General features: G+C 39.4%; 3 protein-coding genes across 5 annotated transcripts; 1 reads left to right on the top strand and 2 right to left on the bottom strand.

Annotated features, from left to right (window-relative positions):
- Positions 1-482: 482 nt before the first annotated feature.
- On the bottom strand, positions 483-9,777 carry tor2a (torsin family 2, member A). 2 transcript variants are annotated; one of them, XM_061260059.1, is made up of 5 exons: positions 9,621-9,777; positions 5,835-6,100; positions 5,424-5,599; positions 4,027-4,154; positions 483-1,148 (listed from the first exon to the last, which is right to left on the bottom strand). In XM_061260059.1, exons 1-5 carry the CDS (start codon positions 9,751-9,753, stop codon positions 904-906), a joined length of 948 nt encoding a protein of 315 aa, XP_061116043.1. In that variant the 5' UTR covers positions 9,754-9,777; the 3' UTR covers positions 483-903. The 2 variants fall into 2 exon arrangements, with proteins under 2 accessions (XP_061116043.1, XP_061116044.1); XM_061260060.1 differs by lacking the exon at positions 9,621-9,777 and adding an exon at positions 7,866-7,977.
- Positions 9,431-13,936, top strand: snrpg (small nuclear ribonucleoprotein polypeptide G). Of its 2 annotated transcripts, none has more exons than XM_061260062.1 (4): positions 9,431-9,449; positions 11,264-11,286; positions 12,495-12,619; positions 13,593-13,936. In XM_061260062.1, exons 2-4 carry the CDS (start codon positions 11,268-11,270, stop codon positions 13,641-13,643), a joined length of 195 nt encoding a protein of 64 aa, XP_061116046.1. In that variant the 5' UTR covers positions 9,431-9,449; positions 11,264-11,267; the 3' UTR covers positions 13,644-13,936. The 2 variants fall into 2 exon arrangements, with proteins under 2 accessions (XP_061116046.1, XP_061116045.1); XM_061260061.1 differs by lacking the exon at positions 9,431-9,449 and adding an exon at positions 10,781-10,944.
- A 1,035-nt stretch (positions 13,937-14,971) lies between these two features.
- Positions 14,972-20,965, bottom strand: si:ch211-148l7.4 (uncharacterized protein LOC563603 homolog). Its single transcript, XM_061260057.1, has 2 exons — positions 20,843-20,965; positions 14,972-18,213 (listed from the first exon to the last, which is right to left on the bottom strand). The coding sequence occupies exon 2, from the start codon at positions 18,204-18,206 to the stop codon at positions 16,506-16,508; it is 1,701 nt and encodes a 566-aa protein (XP_061116041.1). The 5' UTR covers positions 18,207-18,213; positions 20,843-20,965; the 3' UTR covers positions 14,972-16,505.
- Positions 20,966-22,297: the final 1,332 nt, after the last annotated feature.

Raw genomic sequence — 22,297 nt, forward strand, 5'->3', positions numbered from 1 at the left:
GCTGCTCCAGAGGGAGGGACTTGGCAGGGTTAGTAGATCGCCGCACAACAAGCACCTCGGGCGCCTCGGAATCACGGCAACGGGCATGAGACGAGACGGCTTGAAGAAGGCTTCGGGCCGCCGAGGGACGGGGTACGGGCGGTGTATCTAATACTACTACCTCCAATTGAATCAGACGAGGTACAATTAGCTACCAAAAGGGGAAAAGTTTTTAAAAAATAAATTAATAACCAGGTACGAATATCACATATTTTAGCACAACCAATGTATGAGAATTTCAAACTGAAATGCTTTTATTTTCTCATTAACATGGAAAGGAAAATAATAACTTATAACATGGCATAAAAAGCATATTCATTAAATATAAAAAATAACCTTTGGACTAAAAAGCATTTGTAAAAAGCTCAGTAATTCTGGTAGGCTGGTAGGCCAAGAAAGACCTAAGAATTCTTGCTATAAAGAAGAAAACCCCCACACACCTGTCTGATAGACCAGAAAGAGCAGAATTTATTCTGAAGTATACATACTGCTTCTGTATTTGATTGAGTTCAATCAAATGCCTTCTACATTGATCACCCAATATGGATGTAAATACCCTCAAAATAAAGGTGACAATCTGCACTTTAACACCATGTTCACTGTTGCATTTGAAATCCAATGTGCTGGAGTACCGAGGCAAAAGTACAGAAATTGTACCAGTGCCTAAGCACTTACAGATTGCACTGCATATACCCACATAAAGCCAGCCAATTAACCTTCCATTATTGCTCTAGGTGTTAATGAGGTAAATTTGCATCCAATCATAGGCTCCAGGTCAGCAATTAAAGTATCGGAGACCCCAAACCATATCCAGTGGACCCCACGTGATCTTGGTGAAAAATAGTTTGCATCACTGGGTCAGGGTCATAGGAAGAAGTTCACTTTGGCTGGGATCATTTTGCAGCCAGTGTTGGAGAAGAATTGTCCATCCTCCGGGGTGTAGGCCAGTGAACTCTCCACTGCCTCCACAATGTCCCTGCGGTGGCATTCCCCGCGCTGGCACAGCTCCCGGCGGGTACACCGATTCACATGCCGCCGGCTCAGAGGCAAGAAGGGAACCAAGCAAGTAACCAACTTTTCAGAAATGATCCTTGACTGGAAGAATCCACCTGAAAGGGCAGAGAGAGATTACACAGAGACCTCCTCAGCTGGGAGCAGCGCTTAACTCACTCACACATAAAAGTATACACTGTAATAAAATTTAAAAAAAAAATCACCAGGGATTGACGGTATACCTCCAGAGCTTTATTTTCAATTTTGGAGGATTTTAGGACCTCCGCGATTAGAAATTATGAATACATAAATACGTCTTAAATGACATTCTTGAAGAAGAAAGAGAAGGACCCTTTACAGTTCTGTCACAGCACCTATAATTGATAAGTCATTGATAAATGCAGATATAATTATTTTCCAAATTGTTAGCAGTTTGGCTCGATCCTTATTTATCAAAATTGATCGACCACGATCTAAAAGATTTCATTAAAAAGCGTCAATGCTATTTATGTCAACCCTTCTGCAATCCACTCTCCCCTTTATTATTTAGTTTATAAAAAGAGCCTCTAATTCAGGATATTCGACAATTGCCTAAAACCAATTCAACTGAAAAAAACATCATCATACAGTGGTGTGAAAAAGTGTTTGCCCCCTTCCTGATTTCTTTTTTTTTTTTTTTTTGCATGTTTGTCACACTTAAATGTTTCAGATCATCAAACAAATTTAAATATTAGTCAAAGACAACACAAGTAAACACAAAATGTTTTTATTATTAAGGGAGAAAAAAAATCCAAATGGCCCTGTGTTAAAACATAACTTAACTGTGGTTTATCAAACCTGAGTTCAATTTCTCTAGCCACACCCAGGCCTGATTACTGCCACACCTGTTCTCAATCAAGAAATCACTTAAATAGGACCTGCCTGACAAAGTGAAGTTGACCAAATGATCCTCAAAAGCTAGACATCATGCCGAGATCTAAAGAAATGCAGGAACAAATGAGAAAGAAAGTAATTGAGATCTATCAGTCTGGAAAAGGTTATAAAGCCATTTCTAAAGCTTTGGGACTCCAGCGAACCACAGTGAGAGCCATTATCCACAAATGGCGAAAACATGGAACAGTGGTGAACCTTCCCAGGAGTGGCCGGCCGACCAAAATTACCCCAAGAGTGCAGCAACGACTCATCCAAGAGGTCACAAAAGACCCCACAACATCCAAGGAACTGCAGGCCTCACTTGCCTCAGTTAAGGTCAGTGTTCATGACTCCACCATAAGAAAGAGACTGGGCAAAAATGGCCTGCATGGCAGAGTTCCAAGACGAAAACCACTGCTGAGCAAAAAGAACATTAAGGCTCGTCTCAATTTTGCCAGAAAACATCTTGATGTTCCCCAAGACTTTTGGGAAAATACTCTGTGGTCTGACAAGACAAAAGTTTAACTTTTTGGAAGGTGTGTGTCCCATTACACCTGGCAAAAGTAACACCGCATTTCAGAAAAAGAACATCATACCAACAGTAAAATATGGTGGTGGTAGTGTGATGGTCTGGGGCTGTTTTGCTGCTTCAGGACCTGGAAGACTTGCTGTGATAAATGGAACCATGAATTCTGCTGTCTACCAAAAAATCCTGAAGGAGAATGTCCGGCCATCTGTTCGTGACCTCAAGCTGAAACGAACTTGGGTTCTGCAGCAGGACAATGATCCAAAACACACCAGCAAGTCCGCCTCTGAATGGCTGAAGAAAAACAAAATGAAGACTTTGGAGTGGCCTAGTCAAAGTCCTGACCTGAATCCTATTGAGATGCTGTGGCATGACCTTAAAAAGGTGGTTCATGCTCGAAAACCCTCCAATGTGGCTGAATTGCAACAATTCTGCAAAGATGAGTGGGCCAAAATTCCTCCACAGCGCTGTAAGAGACTCATTGCAAGTTATCGAAAACGCTTGATTGCAGGTTTAGGGGGCAATCACTTTTTCACACAGGGCCATGTAGGTTTGGATTTTTTTTCTCCCTTAATAATAAAAACCTTCATTTAAAAACTGCATTTTGTGTTTACTTGTGTTGTCTTTGACTAATATTTAAATTTGTTTGATCTGAAACATTTAAGTGTGACAAACATGCAAAAAAATAAGAAATCAGGAAGGGGGCAAACCCTTTTTCACACCACTGTATACATTTTATTTATGGATGATATTTAATTATAAGTATCTGCTACCAACTATTATTTTCCATTAATATTGGAAACATTTGAACAGTTCAGTCAACTATCAAGCAATAAATAATTTGGGGAAAAATCTTCACTTTTATCTTAATACAAAAGCAGGGAAGATCATTTGAAAGCATTTGTCATTCCTGTTGTATCATCATCTAGATATTTAGGAATAGATCTTTTTGTTTCATTGGATAGGACTGTTTCTAAGAATTATTCTAAATTAAAGTAATTCTGGCTTGGAAACCCCCAGGGGTTATATTTCAGAAGAGACTAGGATTGTGCCTGTAGTCAAAAGGGTTTAAGAGTAGTAACCGTAATAAAAAAGTAATGTTTTATTTCGTGTATGTCATTTTCAAGGGTTAAAGATGGTCATCTTGCTCAACAGGACCATCCCAGTTAAGACCAAGGGAACGCCTCTGACTGTGCACTCATAAAGCACAATGGACATGTTTGTGATTGGATACAAGGCTCACTCGCTGAATAGGCTACCACAACTGGCAAAGTTTGATTTGCAGGAATACTAAATGGCTATAATCCCAAGATTTGGGCCCTATTGCAATTAGCGTATCCCTAATTGTGATTTCGATGAATATGCAAATAATTGCTCAGCCTAACTGCCTATGTGTTTGTGTCAGGTCAGGTATCTGTTATTTGATTTGAAAATTATTTTCAACATATTGGGCAGGAAATGCATAGGTCCAATGAGGTTGAGAACAACATTATGGACCCTTGAAAACTACTAGTCCCAAACTCAACCAGATGAACCTGGATTGTTCCTGCTCTTACTGTTTTTGGTGTTGAACACTGCCTGCGCCAGGGAAGCATCCAAGTCCCTGAGCTGAATATCCTCTCGTTCCTTTCCTGCCTGCCTTGTCTCCAGCACCAGTTTGTTTATGACCTCCTGTCCAGCAGTGCTGTAATCACACAAGCAATTTCATAAGTATGTACATTTCAAAATTTACTCAATTACCAGACTTTTGTGTGTTGTAGGTCAGCATGTAGTCTTCCACTTTTCTTATTAAAATAAAAATAGCTTGGCTACTTGAAATTGTACAATGCATTACCTTGTTTGCAACATGAAATGTGTGAGCTAGCTGGCTACTTCTCTATCTAAATATATATTTAGACCTGTAAAGGAAAATAGGTAATTTGTTCCTGAATGTGTAGGCAATTAATTAGCATGCTATGCACAATAACTTGATGTAGAGATGCAATACGAGGGACTCAAAATGTTGTCACCTTACAATTTGAAACAGAAACAATTAGCAATGTGTTTGTACATACATTCAATTTATATAAAAAATGTAGGGACACAAAATAGATTTTGACTCATGTTTAAATTAAAATGAATGCCTGCTAATCATATCACAACTAATTATTAAGAGCTGTAGCATTGACTATACTACGTCGTGGTCCCTCCTTTCTTGGTGGAATGATGCGTGGTCTCCGCCTCTATGCATGCACCACAGCTATCTGCTGGCAAATTATTTAAAAGCGAAGACCATTTTTGACACATAAGAATTCAAGTTTGGGAGGTGTCTTAACTCAGTAAGGAATTGCCAGCAGATAACTGTGGTGCCAAATGTTTTCAAATTTGTGAAAATGTTAACATAAAAATGTTTATAAACTGCTTAAATTTGTAATATGGAGGGACTTGAGAGTCTGCAACTTCACTGCTGTCATCCATCATTACGCAACATTTTTCTTGAAATTATTATTTTTTTCCCTAGTCAGAGCATGCAACAATGCATGCCCCCAAGTCTTGAACAAACGGAGTGCACATCCAGGTACTTTATCCATGCACTTCCAGAATTTGGTTTGGACTCGCACTCCCAAGATGGATGCGTGCTCACTATGTGCACTCGGAGTTCGGAAGTACGCGCTTCCAGACACAGCTTTTGTCTGTATGTAGAATGGAGTCCACTTGGGGGGACCCATGTCTCCTGAATAGTTGGTCATTCTGGTTACTGGATATAAAGAAACTTTACTATCCACAATGAGGAAAATTGCTATGCACAGTACACAAAAAACTGCAATGTGCAACAAGAATCAAACCACAATCTAACATTCAATGTAGTCTCATACAGCTAAACATGTATTTGTAAAATAAAATAAAAATCTGGTCCGTAAGTTTGTGACCGAATGCTCTTTGTGTTGTGAGGAACAGTCGATGTGCCACCTACCTGATGAATATGTAAATGGCCTTGCGATAGTTGGTCCGGAACATGACATGTGAGGGGCCCAGGAATGGAACTAGGACATCAGTCACACCAGGAGGCATCCTCTCCATTTCATCAAAGATGAATATAGAGCGAGCGCAGGCTGTAAGATTTCCCTCCACCCAGCGTTTTAGAGCAGACTGCAGGCACAGGCAAAGACACAGTCACACTTCTGATGTCAACTAGTCAAGCAATTTGGCAAAAAGATAAATATCACAATGTTTAGGCCATATCACCCATTTTATTCTTAGGCCATATCACCCAGCCCTACTCTTTGCACATTTAACCAAGGAGAATGAGAAAGGTATTTGGATACAGACTGAGGTCAAGAGCATGGAATTATGTGTCAACTTGTTAGTCAAGATAATTTGTTACCCTATATTCCTGGACCCGGTCCAGCAGGGGAAAGTGCAAGGTTGGGATGAACTGGTGGATGTAGGGGCTGCTCATTGCTGCTCCATATAAGTGTCTGCCCAGTATAGAGCTGACAAATGTTTTGCCTGTCCCAGAAGCCCCATGAAAAGACAATACCAGCGGCTTATCAGGACTATCCTTCTGCAAGAAACCGACCACTGCTTCAGACACAATTTCCTGTGCGAGGTGCTGCCCATACAGGTTTTTGTAGAGGTCCCACTCCAAACCTGGACAGAGACAGAAATGTAGTCATTCATATACTATCAAAATTATAGTTTTCAATTTGTTCAGTTTGATAAACACAATGTATTCATAGTTTTTCACTGATATAGCAATCCCATTGCCCTCTTGGAGACGCTCCAGCATTCAGACAACACCCAAGATAACCAAACAAGTCAAAACTAATTCAAAACTTGTCAAAGGGGTGAACGCAGTAAGTAGCCGAGGTCCATACAACAGGATGCCAAATGTTTCATAGAAGGGCCATTGCGTCTCAACTCAAATGAAGTGCACTGCAGCATCTCTTCAATTTTTTTGTGTGATGAAAAGCAATGATGAGGAATACAAATCATTTATGCATATTTTTGCACGTCAGAAATATAATAAGCTTAGCTTTTGGAAGCAAGTTTCTTGTCGATGAACGAGCCATCTTTGTAAGAAAAGCATTTAGAAGGGAACATGTTTTTCAGAACGGCAAGACCTATTAACTCTATATGAGCATCTCTGAGTTACCTCCAGCAATAGAAATGCACACTGTAACGAAAAAAAGCAAACCCTGCAGATACTGTATTGCACTCTCACACAGGCATATTTTTACATGCTCTTGGCAACGCTTATTTGTCCACTCACTTCATACATACTTGCACTGTACAGTGCATAATCACCAGCAAATAAATATTTACAAAGCGTTCCCAAATGTTGTGTGCAGTTAAGCACTTGTCCAATACAGTGTACAAGTTATTGGTTACGAATTTACGATTTTATTCATAAGAATACCTTGATAAATGTTTTAAGGGGGGAATTATTTTGTTAAATAAAAAAAATGTTTTTTCGATGCCACCGCACTGGAACATTTAATTCCAGCACATGGGAAGTCATGAAGAATGATATAATGTAATGTTTCATTGTGCTGTCATTATTAGACATCAAAGTCTTATTACGAATTTGGCTGTTTGCTTGTTGGATTATGGCCATTTAAATATAACATTTTTATGCAACTTGGCCCTAAATTTTAGAAGGCTCTGGCACAAAATCAAAGCAGGCTATGACAGAATTTGACACAAGAAATTAAAGAACTTGAAGAGGTGAGCAGTGGTGCACTTGAATTGAGTTGAGCCCAGCAGCATTTCAATTACAGGCTACGCTGTCATAAAATAAATGTCTTCTGACCCTTAAATCTTAAGAATCCTGACTAGATTACATTCTGGACTGATGTGCCTGAAAGTGAATCACTAACCCATGAGCAGAGAATTGTGTCATTACGGCTGCCCAATCCCATCTTTAAGAAATACCTTTCTTTGGGGAGAAAAGGCTATCACTGCAAACAAATAAGCCTAAATAAACACTGGTCAATTTGCCCACTGAAAACAATGTCTTCATAGTACGGAGCATTTAACTAGGATAATGAACCCCCTTACAAAAATAAAAATTGTAGGCGACACGTGAAGATTAAGTCTCGTCTGATTTTAACACTAAACTAGCCCACTTTTCCGTTTGTAATGGTAGTACTGTAGAGTAGTGATATGTTGTTTGACAGGTAATAATATAAAAACATGTAAAGGAGGTTAAGCAGGTTAAGATGTCATTGATAAATAATTGAAAATGCAAGATAATGACACCAAATCAGCATGCCTATACGCCCACTGCAGGCTCCAGCCAGCAATTCTACACTTGCCAGTTGAACAATGATGGCATTATTTTCAGTGGGTGATTGACTAATGTTTATCTATTTAGGCCTACATTTCTTTGATGCATGCAGTGACATCATATCACCTTTTCCCAAAGATGGTAATTCTTGTTATCATAGTTCTTCTTCTTCTTTAGTTTTGTTTAACAGCGTTTGGCAAACTTAGAAGTGCATTACCACCAACAACTGAATGTATGTAGTGATTTCCTACACCCCTGCCAGACCTCTTCGTTCAGCCTCCACAGGCCGCTTGGCACCTCCCCCTCTCCGAACTTCCACCTCACGCTCACGCTCACTACTGTCTGTTCTGGCTCCACGGTGGTGGAACGAACTCCCCGTTGAGGTCAGAACTGTAGAATCTCCTCCCATCTTCAAGCAGCACCTCTCCCTGTCCCTCCCTACCACCCTGTAAACCTTAATTGTTGTCTTTCTGTGATTTACTTTCTGTGTATCAGGATGTTTTAGTTTGGCTAGGTAAGCAGTGTTTGGCTAGTTAAGGGGTATGTTCATACATTTGCGTGTTGCGGTTTGTAAAAAATAATAATAATAATCAAATAGGCCCTGGTCCTTATCTTTGTTGTGCAGGTAGCAGTTGAAATTGTACTTCCCTCTAGGGCAGAGGTCACCAACCCTGCTCCTGGAGAGCTACTGGGTCTGCTGGTTTTTGTTTTCACCTTAAAATCAGCACCCTGCTGAGTACCAGGTAACCAGGTGAGGTGAGTTAGCTGTGTAATCATCTGCTCTAATTGATCAATTAAGTGCAGAGTAACAGCGAAAACCAGCAGACCCAGTAGCTCTCCAGGACCAGGGTTGGTGACCTCTGCTCTAGGGTCTTTCAGCGCACTTATCCCTGGTTATGGGTATGCTCTGGATAAGGGCGTCTGCCAAATGCCATTAATGTAATGTAATGTAATAATGTAAATTTCTTTGGAATTATTTTCTTTGTTTAAAAAATAATTATAAAAAAATAACCCTGGGCCCACATTCATTTTGATTTCTCTATTTCCCAGACATCGGACTCCCACCAAACGCTTTCTCTAAAATTCCCTGAATCTAATCCCCCTTCACATCAGTAATACCCAAAATATATTTAGCTACATGCACAACCATCTTGATCCTCTCCAATTTCATGACAATCTCACTAGCACAATTAATAACCATTGCAATAAAATAAATAAAATATTAATGCTTTGTCTGTCCTCCTTTTTCCACTGCCCTAGCTCTGTCCTGTTCATTCATCACTGTTGCCCTTTCAGTCCTCACTTTCTTTGTTGCTTCTACATACATTTTACCCTGTGCTCTTGTCTGTTCCACGTCACCCTCCATCTTCCTTCTCTCACCTTTGTGCCCACTTCATGGTTTTCCCCACAGTGAAAACACACTGTCTGATCTTTAGAGAACATTCTTTCTCTGTGCACCCATCGTTTCCCACACCTCTACATCTGTGCATTGTTCTCTGACTTACTGCTGCCACATGACCACAGTCTTGGCACCAATAATACTTCGAAAAAAAAAATAATAGTCTGTCAAACAATATTCAAAATCTCGCGCCATCCGCACACCTAGTGCACTTCCTCTGCCAGCAGCGCTGTTATCATTGTACCTTCGTGGCAACACATTTGTACGCTTGCCGGTCAGGCACTCTTCGCGATAAGAAATTCTAGGACAACGTGAGCGTTAAGTGCCTTTTTTTATCTTCACAAAAATATATATTAGAACAGCACTTGTCGAAATTGTTTCGCTTTCAGGCACATCTGTCCCGAATATAAACAGGTCAGGATTCTTCACTGTAAGAAGACATTTCATTACCTTAGCTAAATTGATCGGATCAGTTAAATTACCTTGTACATCTGGTTTAAAATCACACTCGCAGCTCTCGGATATTGTGCAGTAAATAGTTTTCATTTGTAAAGCAGTTGTGCCATGGTAAATTATTGCAAATAAACACTGTAACACGGTTTCCCAGTGTTTCATGATGACCGGAATACAGCATCGTCAATTGAGACGAACAGCAACACGGGGTTTGTAGTTTTAATTGCAGTTAAGTTACAGTGACCAGACGCGTTCTACACAAGAAATTCACGTCAATTACGACAATGCAATTTACGGATGACGTAAAAGTGGGCTGTGAATTGGAGACGGTGTCCACTTTCCGTTGTATATATATTTCGATGGAGCCAATTCATGTCGGTGCCACAACCATTGAACATGTTTTCACTGTTTCCACAACCTGAAATCAATGTATATTTATTAGATTTTAAAAAGAAAGCGGAAACTAAAACATGGCTTTTTGTAGGTATGTGGAAGTAAGGTACCAAGATATCGTACAAATATTTACGGATGTTGCTAAGAATCCATATAGCCTACTGGAAAGGACAGGATTTGAGGTAGTTCCAGGAAAGAAATTAGAGATGAGTAAAGGCATATCTAACATGCTGGGGGTTTACACACAAGAAGGTAAACTAAGTGCAGTACTGGTTTGTTTAGATTCTTAATCAGTACTTACAAGTTTAAGATCTTTTAAATTGAGTAGTCCACAAGATTGTATGAGAACTCAGCAGTGAAGCACTGGCAGGGAATGAAAGGGCAGATGCTTTGGCAAAGCTCTTATTTAAAAAGGATCTTAATGGTAATAGAAGAGAGGAAACAGTATTGGCTATAGATTAAGGGTGGGACATTGTGGACTAAACAAATAATTAAAAATAGTAGCAAAACACACTGAGAAATGTGAACAAGGGGGGAGTCAGTAAAACATGAATATGGTGTGGCTAATACAGAAACACAAATAGGACAAACACAGCGACGAGAGCTAAATTGAGGGAATTAAATTATTTACATTAAAATGATTATTTGGTGAGGTGGAAAATATCACGGAGTATTACTGTATCATACAGTATAATACAGCGTATGGCAAGTTCATGTAGCCTCTGATCCAGACTCCGGAGCAGAAGGTGGCGGTAATGCAATATACATTTGTATTGAAAACGCCGTAAGACAACAAAAAGAAGAAGAAAAAAGACGCGCGTTTTCCGTTTTCGGTAGTGTGGTTGTTCCGGTTTATACGGTGGTCTCTGTCGCGTGGTGATATCGAAACTAGTAGCCGGTGTTACCTCCAAAAAATAAGAACAGCAAAATGAGCAAAGCACACCCGCCAGAGCTAAAGAAGTGAGTACATAGGTGGATGGTTTGTTTTACGTTGTAGGTAGTAAGGCTATTCGATATCTTTCAACACGTTCACTCGCAAGTCGGTCAACTTGCTTGTTCTTTAGCCGTGATTAATGTTCGTGAATTGGTAACTGGCGTATGTAGTAGCTATGTAGCAAGCAATGTACTAACATAACTACGCAATCACTGACATTGTAAAGCGATATTAGCTACTTAAATCACGAAATAGCATTTAAGTATGGATATTGCGTGGGTTTGTGGTGGGCTAACTTGCATATTTTGTCGTTTTGAATTCTTAATTTATACGTTTTCTTTTTAGGTTCATGGATAAGAAGCTTTCACGTAAGTACCAGAATGCCACACATCCATTCATTATGTGTAACAACTTGAGCATCTTTTGACATGTGGCAAAATGCATTATATTTCATTTCCTCCTCAAATGTTGAAGCTTTATCCTGCTTTCCTGGTCATAACGCCCGCCTACCCCACAGTGTTTTCCGCGTGGCCATTCTTTTGTACGCCATGGCACCCATTGATATGAAGCACTGCATTTCAGAGCTATTGTAGTGTTTACAATGGTTAACAACAAATAGTTTCTCAGGCACACCTATTTGACCGATATTTTGACCTTTTATTAGGGATGTGCGCTTGGGCTCATTTTAGTGGACTGGTTAAACGGTTAACCGCCGCATTATAATCACAATACACAAGTGTGGAAAAAAAATCATGATTAAAATAATTAAATTTGATACTGTTTTACATGTAAAGCACAACTGTCAGAGCAGCATCATAATTGCCGTATATCCTATTAGGGTTGTAGCAATATATATATATATATACATATATAAAAAGAAAAATAATGATACGACCGGATTTTAATACCTCCAGTGGTTACTTTAGGTATTGCAGTTTTGTAAACCTACAAAAACTAATTTCCCTATTGAAGTCCATTCAAAATTTACCCTGACCAAATTATATTATTCTGGACTGGAGTGTGATTACGGAAAATTGCTGGACTGTTGCTACTACTGCTAATACTATGGTGTGTAAATATTAGCATTTACAAGCTGGTGTACAGGTGTACCTAATAAAGTGGTACAAGACGAGCACAAGAACACAGGCGCAACAAGATCAAATCTGATCTGTTTGCGGTTCTCAAAACACGTCACCTCAAACCTCTATAATAATTGAGGGATACATAATGTTATAGGAGTTGTATTTGCCAAAAGTACCTCAAAGGGATAGTTCACAATCTGGAATTTCAGTCTGCATGTTTTTGAAAGGCCTGGATAGTTTATGTGCAATGAAAGATATAAATAAAGGTTCAATCATGGAAACAAACTTTCCATTTACATTCAACTAGTGTTGTATGATGTGTATGAAAATGGTTATTGCTATGTTGGTATGTTTCTTTTCAATTTGTGAACAACAGTTAACATTAGCAGTGCATTAAATCTCTTTGGTTTCCCTCGAGGACCAAAGTGTGCCAGTGCTTTTCAGAGCATTTGGTTAATGTTTTTATTTTGTTTTTTTATCTTAACCCATTCCAGTGAAACTGAATGGTGGTCGCCATGTGCAGGGGATCTTGCGTGGATTTGACCCTTTCATGAATCTGGTGATGGATGACTGTCTGGAGATGGCCCCTGGAGGGCAACAGAACACTATTGGCATGGTGGTCAGTACTACTATTTTCCTTCATTTTCATTTGACAGAGCATTATCATTTTTGTCTGCTGAAAAATGGGGCTTAGGTGGTGACTGCATGACACTGACTGCAATTGGTCTGGCTTTACTGCTGTTTGTCCCTCTATATTTAAGTAGGTTTACAAGTGTTGCAAGAGACAACAACAATGCATGTGAGATGTAGGCTATGAAAAATCAAACTTGTGCCAAAAATGAGTGATTCTACACTGTTAAACTGTCCAGTATTTATTTATTTTTTTGTTGTTGCTGGGGCTATGTACAAAGGGTTCTAACCTGTTGAAACAGTTCTCTCAAAATTCACTCAAAGCTGACCGTCTGTACTTCAACCTCATTGTATCCTTTCAAACTCAGTGCTAGAGGACAGAACCAAAATGGCAAAATGTGTCCCTGTACACATCAACATCATCAGAGTCTCAATCTCTTATTTTCATGTTGTCCTACCAGTGATAGTAAAACTCTTTGCATTTCAATGGGACTGTATGGGAATTGGGGTGGGCCTAGATTCAGCTGTAAATTATGCTGCTACAGTATGGAACTCATTTGTTGGCTAAATGGTTGAGTCATCAAGGGTCAATGGTATCAAATGAGCCTCAAACCACAGTGCTGCTGTCATATGCAGTAGAATAGTTTCTCTTGTAGTATCTACTCTTGTATAGTTCTTATTAACTCTGTTGCCCTCTTGCACAAATGAACATATGTCATGCTTCTGTACCCATTTGTTTTAATAGTGAAGCACTGTGTTGTGAATCACTAATTGATTTATTTTGTAAGATAATTTGCTGCAGAATAATCAATCCATGTGAGGCGAGGCAGTCCGCTTTTGTGAAATGATGACCTGCACGGAGGCAAACCAGGTTGATTACAGCACCCATTCTTTGCCTCCCTGGTGGTCATTATTTTCCATAATTGCTAACCTAATTTACTAATGTTTGTCTTCATCTCTAGGTAATAAGGGGAAACAGCATCATCATGTTGGAGGCTCTAGAGAGAGTATGAAGGCAATTTGGGACTCATTGGGATCACTGAGACCAGAAAGGGTGCACAGTGATCATACTCTACTTTTTTTCATCAATTGAAAACTTGTTTCTGTAACTTTATTCCCATATAAGAGAAACTGTTTGTTGCTTTAGAATTTTTTTAGCCTGTATCCAAGTGTTGTAAATGGTGGATTTTGATAATTGATCATTTTGATGATTGCAAAATACATGCAACAAGTGTTGAATAGTGAAAAAATGATTTGAATTCTATTTTTTATTTGTCTGTATTAAACGGATCTTTCTGGTGTCAAATGTCTACATTTTCAATTTGAAAGATGGTCCTTCTTGGTCAGCTCAGTAATGCTATGTAACTGGTCTTAACCCTTTAAAACGCAATTCAAATCCAGGCTTTTTTGTAAGAACCTGAACACCACAGTAAGAACATTACTGTAAATTAACCTCATTCAAATCTCCTAAACTATACACGGAGGGCTACATGGCTCAAAGCTTAAAATAATGAGCACATTTGTACCAAAATGTCTGACTCCCCTTATCCTAGATCAGGTTTTTTTGTGTAGCGATCATGCATACTGCCGATATTGTACAAAACCAGATTTATTTTGTTAAATCATGCACAAGGATATCTGCATAATGGAAATGTTTTGGAGGCAATTGAACAAACAGGGCTCAAGACTAACAGCACACCAATGATGATAAATGTGTTTGGGATACACAGAACTTCCCTGGGACGCCTTCGGGGTGAAAGGGGAGTTCATTCTTTTGACAATCTAACAGGAGAATATATGCCATGTAAACACTTGAACCGATTATGTTCTTTAGATGAAATGCAATTCTCTGGGAGACTGGCTTTTTTCTTTTGTATTCAACATTAAACATTAAAATAAGTAAAAAATGAATGCAAGTGGAATCCACAGAAATATTAACCATATAATTTTTTTAAATGCTGGAAAAGTTTAGACTGCTAAGGGTTAAGCTTGAATGCTCCAATCAGTGCCACTATCCTGAAAAGTACACAAGGTTTAATGTGTGCTGATGCAGCAAATGAATTCAGTGCCATCATTTTCCTGGGTACGTTGTGACCTATAATTGGGGATTCCAAATGTAAAGAAAAATTGATCATCCCCAGCTTTTTCAAACACTTCAGAAACACATTTCACATTATGTACAGTGCAAACAAAAGTTCTATAGATTGCTAATTTGCTGCAGTCTAACCATCTTGAACCTTTTCCCATTACAGAATGCAAAGTACACCACAGATTTTATGCCATTTAGATGACAAATTACACTAGCAGACCATCATTGTAAACACAAATGAAAAGATGCAAATGTCCATCCAAATAAAACTGATTTTATTCCTTTTACTTTCCATACTTATAAAATATTGGTGACAAAATAGAAACTGAATTGAAGTTTTCATGACTTGAAAAGTGTTTCATGTGTTGTTAGTGTTCAGGAGATAAGAGCAGTCGCCTGGAAGTTTGAAGGATTTGCTGGGTCAATCAAGCTGTGTTGAAGTGTCCCTTAGCAAGACACCTAATCCCCAATTGCTCCCAGCAAGCTGGTTGGAGCCTTGCATGGCAGTCAGTTGCAGTTGACTTATACATTTTGTGTTAAATTTGTTAACGAGGCATCAATTGTAAAGCACTGGGTTTATCATTCTAGAAAGCAGTTGCAATTGTTCTTCCCTCTATGGTCTTTTAGCGCACTTATACCTGGTATGCACTTTGCACTTTGTTCTATGTCGCTCTGGATAAGAGCGTTTGCCAGCTTACATTAATGTAATGTAAAGTAGAGAATGTCAAAAGGGGGGGGGGATTTGTGTCAAATTTGGAGCATCATATCTTTGGCATTAAAGCGGGGGAAAACCTCAGTGTACTCTGACAATTTTCTGTCTACTTTCAGATTATGAACTCTGATTTTCATAATACTGCTCAAAAGACAGGTTATGATCATTCACAAATGCTAAATCATCCTGCTTGGCTATTTTTTTGGCTTACTACTAGGGTTGGGAACCCGAGAACCGGTTTCAAAATTCCAGGAACCAGGTAACCGATAAGAAATGTGAATTTGATTCTGCTTATCGGTTCCTAAATTTGCATTTTCATTAGCGTATGTTTCGAATACATGGCCTTGATTGCAAACTATCACATTGATCAAAATTTTCATTTCAAATAAGTCCATTTAAATAAGATCGAACCTTTCTTTTTTTACAACAATTATAACATCCAAACATGAACACTTATCATACATATCTGGTATGTGCGGGCTATGTCCACTAGAGGGCCAGAAAGTATTGCTGATTAATGCAATTAACAAGCGTGGTTTCTCAATTTAACAACTAAATTATCTACAAAATCCTATTGCCTATTTTAGACATGTGAAACATGTAGTTGAGTTTGTGGCAGAAGGGTTTTTAAAAATATATATATTTCAGATGTTCTCTCATGTTCAAACATTTTTGAATGTGACCAATCTTTGCCATTGTTATGATTTTCGAACAAATTATACAATTATTTGACTTTTCGTTGTGGTTGTTCTTAACCATAATATCTACTGGTCTTTAAAGTTTGAAAGTCAGATTGAAAGTCAAGTGGTGCTGATGGAGTAAGCCATCAAATAATCATTTTAAAAAATTGCCAAGCAGCATGCAATTTTAGCGGTTATCATTGTGTAGAATGCTCTTTTCATTAGGAAAATTTTTTTGAATCATCATTCAAGTCACATTTCACACAAATGCACATATAGCATATTACTCAAGTGCACTTCACAATCTTGAGGGGAAAAATTCAATATGAAAATCTTGTCATGTGCTTGTCTTCTGAATTTGTGCCATATGTTAGAAGGCACTGGGAGTATTGGACTAATCATTTGTATCACTGGAATCTGTGCCGCCCTCTTTGTCTGTGCGGGGGAGGAGGTGCATTTGGCAGTGCTGCAGGAAGACACTCAGTGTTTGAAAAGCATGCTTACAAGGCACACAATGATAGAACCCTGCCACATTTCTCCCCATCCTTCTGAAGGAATCCAGGCCATGGCTGCACACACTGCAGCGCCAGCCCCCCCCCATGGACTGATGCACTTCCTCATGCTCCCTGAGTGCGGAGTGCAGGCTGAACACCTCCTCACAGGACGGGCAGGGAAAAGTTCCGTCATCCTCCTTATCTTGACATTTCTTATGCGCTTGGTGACCCTTTATGCTGCTCCTCCCTCCCTTCCCTGCTGGGCCTTCTCCAATCTCATCTGTGGGTCCCAACACAGGGTCTGACTTTTCCCTGATCTTGGAGTGCGTATGGAGATGTCTGCTTAGGTTGCAACGGTGGCTGTAAGCCTTGTCGCACTGTGGGCACTGGAAGAGCCGTCTTTGGTCTACCTGCTGCTCCTTGTCTAGCTCAGAGACCATTTTGCCTCTCTGTATTCGCCTCTGTTGTCCACTATGGGTCTTGAGGTGTGCCCAGTAAGACAAAGCGTCTGGAAACACTTTGCTGCAAAGGTAGCATGGATGAGTGTGTTTTCTCTTCAACTGCCCTGCAGGCCTTGCCGTTCTTTGCTTCCCATCTCCTTCCAGTCGACAGTGCTGTTCCTTCCTGTGCAGGTAAAGTTTAGAAGTCTGGGAGAAGACCATGTCACAAGACCGACAGGGGAAAAACTGGCTCTTGCGCCGGTGCTTAGTCCTGGTCTTCCTCTTCACCTTCCTCATATGACACCGAGCTTGGTGCTGAGACAGAGAGGGAGAGTGGCAGAAGACCTTATCACAAGAAGGACATGGAAACCTGTCACCCCCTTGCTTCCAAAACCTAGACTGTGCCCTCTTCCACTCCAAAGGGTGGCTGAGGCGTTGATGGCAGGCTAAGCCTGCCTGAGAGCGAAACTCTCGAGGGCACAATGAGCAAAGGTGGGACCTAATGGGAGATGGGGCCACATAAGCTGGTGGCAGTGATGTTGAGGCAATAGGGACAGCAGATGATGGCAGAGAGGGAGGGGTAGGGGCCTGTGGTATCAGCGATGAGACTGTGAGAATACCTACGTGGGGCCATGGTCTCAAGTCACTTAGAGGGTCACAACCAGCCTGCTGATGGTGCAGCAATGCTGGCTTTTGCCAAAAGTTTCTCCCACATGGGACACAGGCATATGGGCCATCATTTTGGTGGTAGTTAAATGACTGGTCCTGCAGCCCCTGGTTCTCTAGTATTGCTCTGTGTTGCTGCAGCAGGTGTGTGGCCAGACTGGTTGAGCATGGAAAGACCCGCTGGCAGAACTGGCAACTCAGAGTTGCATCGGAATGCTTGTGCAGCTGCAGGCTGGAGAGCAGAGCGAACTCCTGGCCACATGCCTGACAGCGGTGCGGTTTGCGTAAGGTGTGGTCTCTCTGCCTATGCCGCAAAAGCCCTGGCAGTTCAATAAAGCTCTGACCACTATCATAACATCTAATCGCATCTTTTGGTCCCTGCTGCTTTAGACTTTGACACTTTTCTTGTTGCACTGCCTGAGCCTCTAGCTTAGCCAACTGGGAGGAGTCTTCTTCATTGACCACTGTTCCCCTGCTGCAAGGGACTGTATCCATCTTCTCCCTGCAGATCAAGAGATGCCACCCAGCATTAATATTAACAATGGGTATACATATTTCCAACAAGCTGTCAAGAGTTGTTCCTCCTTAGTAAACACAATTGAAGATTACTTAAATTGTTGGACAAACTTACTATTACAAACACTTACCTCTCTAATTGGCAGAATAGCAACCATAAAAATGACCATAGTTACAAAAGTTAACTACCTCTTCTGAATGACTCCAACCCAGGTCACCACTAAAAGGTTTAATTCACTAAACTCCATCACAAGCAAATTCTACTGGGAAAAAATAAAAGGCCTCAGATCTGTCACCAACATAAATGAAAATATTTAGCACATGTTTTGGTATCCATTTAAATGCATAGTATCACCTCTAAAACATGGCAGTGGGGTTTAGGTATGCAATGCTGCCACAGGCACTGCCTGACTTGTCTTCATTCATGATGTATTTGCTGATGGCAACTCATTGAACTATGCTTCATCCTCTAGCAAGACAATGATACTAAACAAACCGCTAAAGCAACAGAGGAGTTATTTTAGCCAGAACTGGAAAATTCTGACTGGCTAAGTCATTCACCCAAATCCGAAATTCAACTGAACATGTATTTCATATGCTGAACAGGATTTAAGGCAACTAACCACTCAAAAAGGCAGAAGTTCAAGATGCAGTACAGATCTGGAAAAGCATCACCAGAAAAGATATGCGACAAAGTAAACATGACTCATTTATTTTACATAAATTTTATGTCTCAAAAATGATTGTGTCCTGAAATGGGGGGACTACAGTGCAGTTTAAGTATTTGAACAGTGGTACAATTTCAGTTATTTTGGCTCTTTACAATGGACTTGAAATTAAACCATGAATTTGAAGGTTAATTTAATAAGTTAATTAATTTGAGGGTATTTACAGCCATATCGAGTGATCCATATTGGAATGACAACCCGTTTTTATACATAGACCCTCCATTTTAGGGGACCAAACGTAATAGGACTGAAACGGCGGAGAAGCGAACTGACTGGTCAGGCGTATTCAATTGCTGCATAGTACAGGTATAAGAAAGCGTTCAGTATCTAGTCTTGATTCAAGGCTTTTGATTGGCCTTGGAGTATGTTATTGCCGTTTGTCAACATGAGGACCAGAGTTGTGCTAATGACAGTCAAGGAAGCAATGATGAGACAGAGAAATAAGAAGACAGTCAGAGATATACGCCAAACAATATGCTTACCAAAATAAATAGTTTAAACATCATTAAGGGGAAGTGTTAAAGAAATAAGTAACTACTCATGTTCTGTTTGACATTACTATGGAATTAATGTGTGCGTAACAAGTCAGACAGCAAATGGTGAAAATACCTTTTTTTATATCTAAACTACCAAGGTTCGTATACATATGCATTTTATATATATTTTATATATATATGAAGCTTATTTAAGTCACGTCCGCAATTTCCAAAAAAAATTGAAAAAAACATAGAAAAAGGAACCAACTATAGATCACAGATCACCTCCGTGAACGTTAGCTTTGCACAACTTTTAATACAATCCCATTTCAAACGCCTAATTCGAAACATTTCCTCAAACACATGACGGACATTACGGTTGCAGTCAGTCTCTCACATTTATAAGATTCTATAATTATCTATTCAAACTTTACCCTCTTAAATTCGATTCATTATGCCTCATTTACCTCTCAATTTCATTACAAAAACACTGGGGACAATATGAGTGAAAAAAACAATATACAACCAAAAGGTAAATGTGAAATTGGGAAATACGTAGATTTTCTTCATGCTCGGGTTGACATAACTGTGGAATTGCCCACCTAAACTAAATGGAATGTTCTCGCTCTATGGTCAAATAAAATTGAATCACTTTATTTTCCAATATAAACGAAATAAGACATAGCTTTAACTTTTTTTCATGAAAAAGGTGTTTTAGTTTGTGGGACATTTGGTCTGAAGCTGAAAACTACAATGCCCGAAAATAGTTGCACTATAGTGGTAATATAAGATGCACTCAATGATATTTGTCAACACGGACCGAATCGAATGTCAGCCTCGTGAAGAACAGGGGTACCCTAACCCCACCCTGTCCACCGTATCAATGTTATTTTATAGTATCATTTTTGCGGCACATTTGACATTCAACATTTCTGAAATCATACGCACTTTAATAAATAGAGGTAATAAATACAGGCTTAATCTACAAGTAGGTATAGCGAGTTAATGAAATCCCTTAATTCAATTCCCCCCGGAACTTCCCGCGCTAGTGGATGAGTCCATGAAGCCAAAACACCACTACTCCAAAAAAAGAGATATGCAAACATCGTATCAAAACCCCATTTTCCCCATGTTTTGAGACCATTTTTTCTGAGAGCAAAAAAGTAGAAAATTAGAATACTAAACCCATTTTTCAACTTTTTAATGTGAATAAGACAAACAAAATTAAAAATGAAAAGCGGCACATCGACCTATGTAAGTGGGCTACACGCTTGACAAGTTTCGCCATGTTAACAGATACAGCAGTTCCTGTTTTTGGTTCATAGCTTTTTAGCTAGCCACTAGAGAAGTAACAAACTAGCTAATGTTACTTGTTTTTTTTTTTTTTTTACAGATTTTTAACTGAACTTACTTTCCTTTTATTTGTCTCTTCTGTTGCAAGAAGCAAAGCTTGCCACGAGTTTCCCGAAACAGCTAAAGAAGTTGTTTTTGTTTCTTCTTCTTCTTCTTCTTCTTCTTCTTCTTCTTCTTCTTCTTCTTCTTCTTGTCTTCTTCTTCTTCTTCTGTGAGGTTTAACGGCGGTTTGCAAACAATTTGTGCATGACTGCCACCTACTGAACGTATTAGGTGATCTCTAATTATGTATACAGATAGATAGATAGATAGATAGATAGATAGATATATACTTTATTCATCCCGAGGGAAATTTTAGACTCACTGAGCACAGATTATTAGGAACACCTGTACACCTACTTACTCATGTGATATAATCTAATCAGCCTCTAGTTTACTGAAATGGAAAAGACATCCAGTGAGCGGCTGGTTCGAGCTGACTGAAAGGCTACAGTAACTCAGATAACCACTCTGTACAATTGTGGTGAGCAGAAAAGCATCTCAGAATGCTTGAGTCGGGTTCCACTTCTGTCAGCCAAGAACAGAAAGCTGAGGCTTCAGCCTTCAGCCTAACGTTTGAATCCCACCAAACCCTTCCTCTAAAATTCCCTGTATCTCATCCCCATTCACATCAGAAATACCCAAAATCTTGCTGCATGAATCACCATCTTGCATTTATGGGTATGCACTTTGTTGTAGGTTGCTGTCTCATAGGCATCTGCCTATAAAGTAATGCAATGTAATCTAGTGTTATGTAATGTAAAGTAATGCAAAGTAATGTAATGCAACGTAAAGTAATGTTATGTAATGTTATGTAATGTTATGTAAAAAATAAATATGGACATGATAAAAGAGGTGCTGGGCATTGGAGTGGTGGAGTTTGCACAATTCTAAATACCTACAGTACAAGCACATGTGTTCTTCAAGAGTGTCCTGGTCTCAATTTGATTACAATGTTTATGGTTACAAATTACTGGCTTTGGAGGACTGACAGAGTTTGCCATCCCATAATTCCAAATTCCTAAAACTGCATATAGTTGATGGCATGTACACATGGCCTGGTGTTCTTCAAGAATGCAAGAATGCAAACAGTTTGATTTCATTTTATGGATTATAATTATGGATGATTAAATATGACATGTATTGATCAAATAATTTGAAGCTCCTAAAGTAAAAATGCATATAATCAATAGATCAATTTTAAATAGTGCCATGTATTGAATCAAATGGCTATTATGGTAGAGTTTGTTATCCCATAATTTATTATTGAGAAAAAAAAGGCATTATTAGGAGTACTGAGCATTACAGTTTAATGGTATTGAACGTGTCATTCATGGGGTTTTCCGGCCGTACATTTTCGTCAAAACACGACTTACCGCAAAGCGCACTGTAGATGCACACAAACATTTTAAGTGCAGATAGTTTGACCGACGTTTTTGAAAGTGCAGACGGCGTGACCGCAGACGTGCCGGTG

This window comes from Conger conger, chromosome 11 (genome assembly GCF_963514075.1).
Source record: "Conger conger chromosome 11, fConCon1.1, whole genome shotgun sequence".
Lineage (NCBI taxonomy): Eukaryota > Metazoa > Chordata > Actinopteri > Anguilliformes > Congridae > Conger > Conger conger.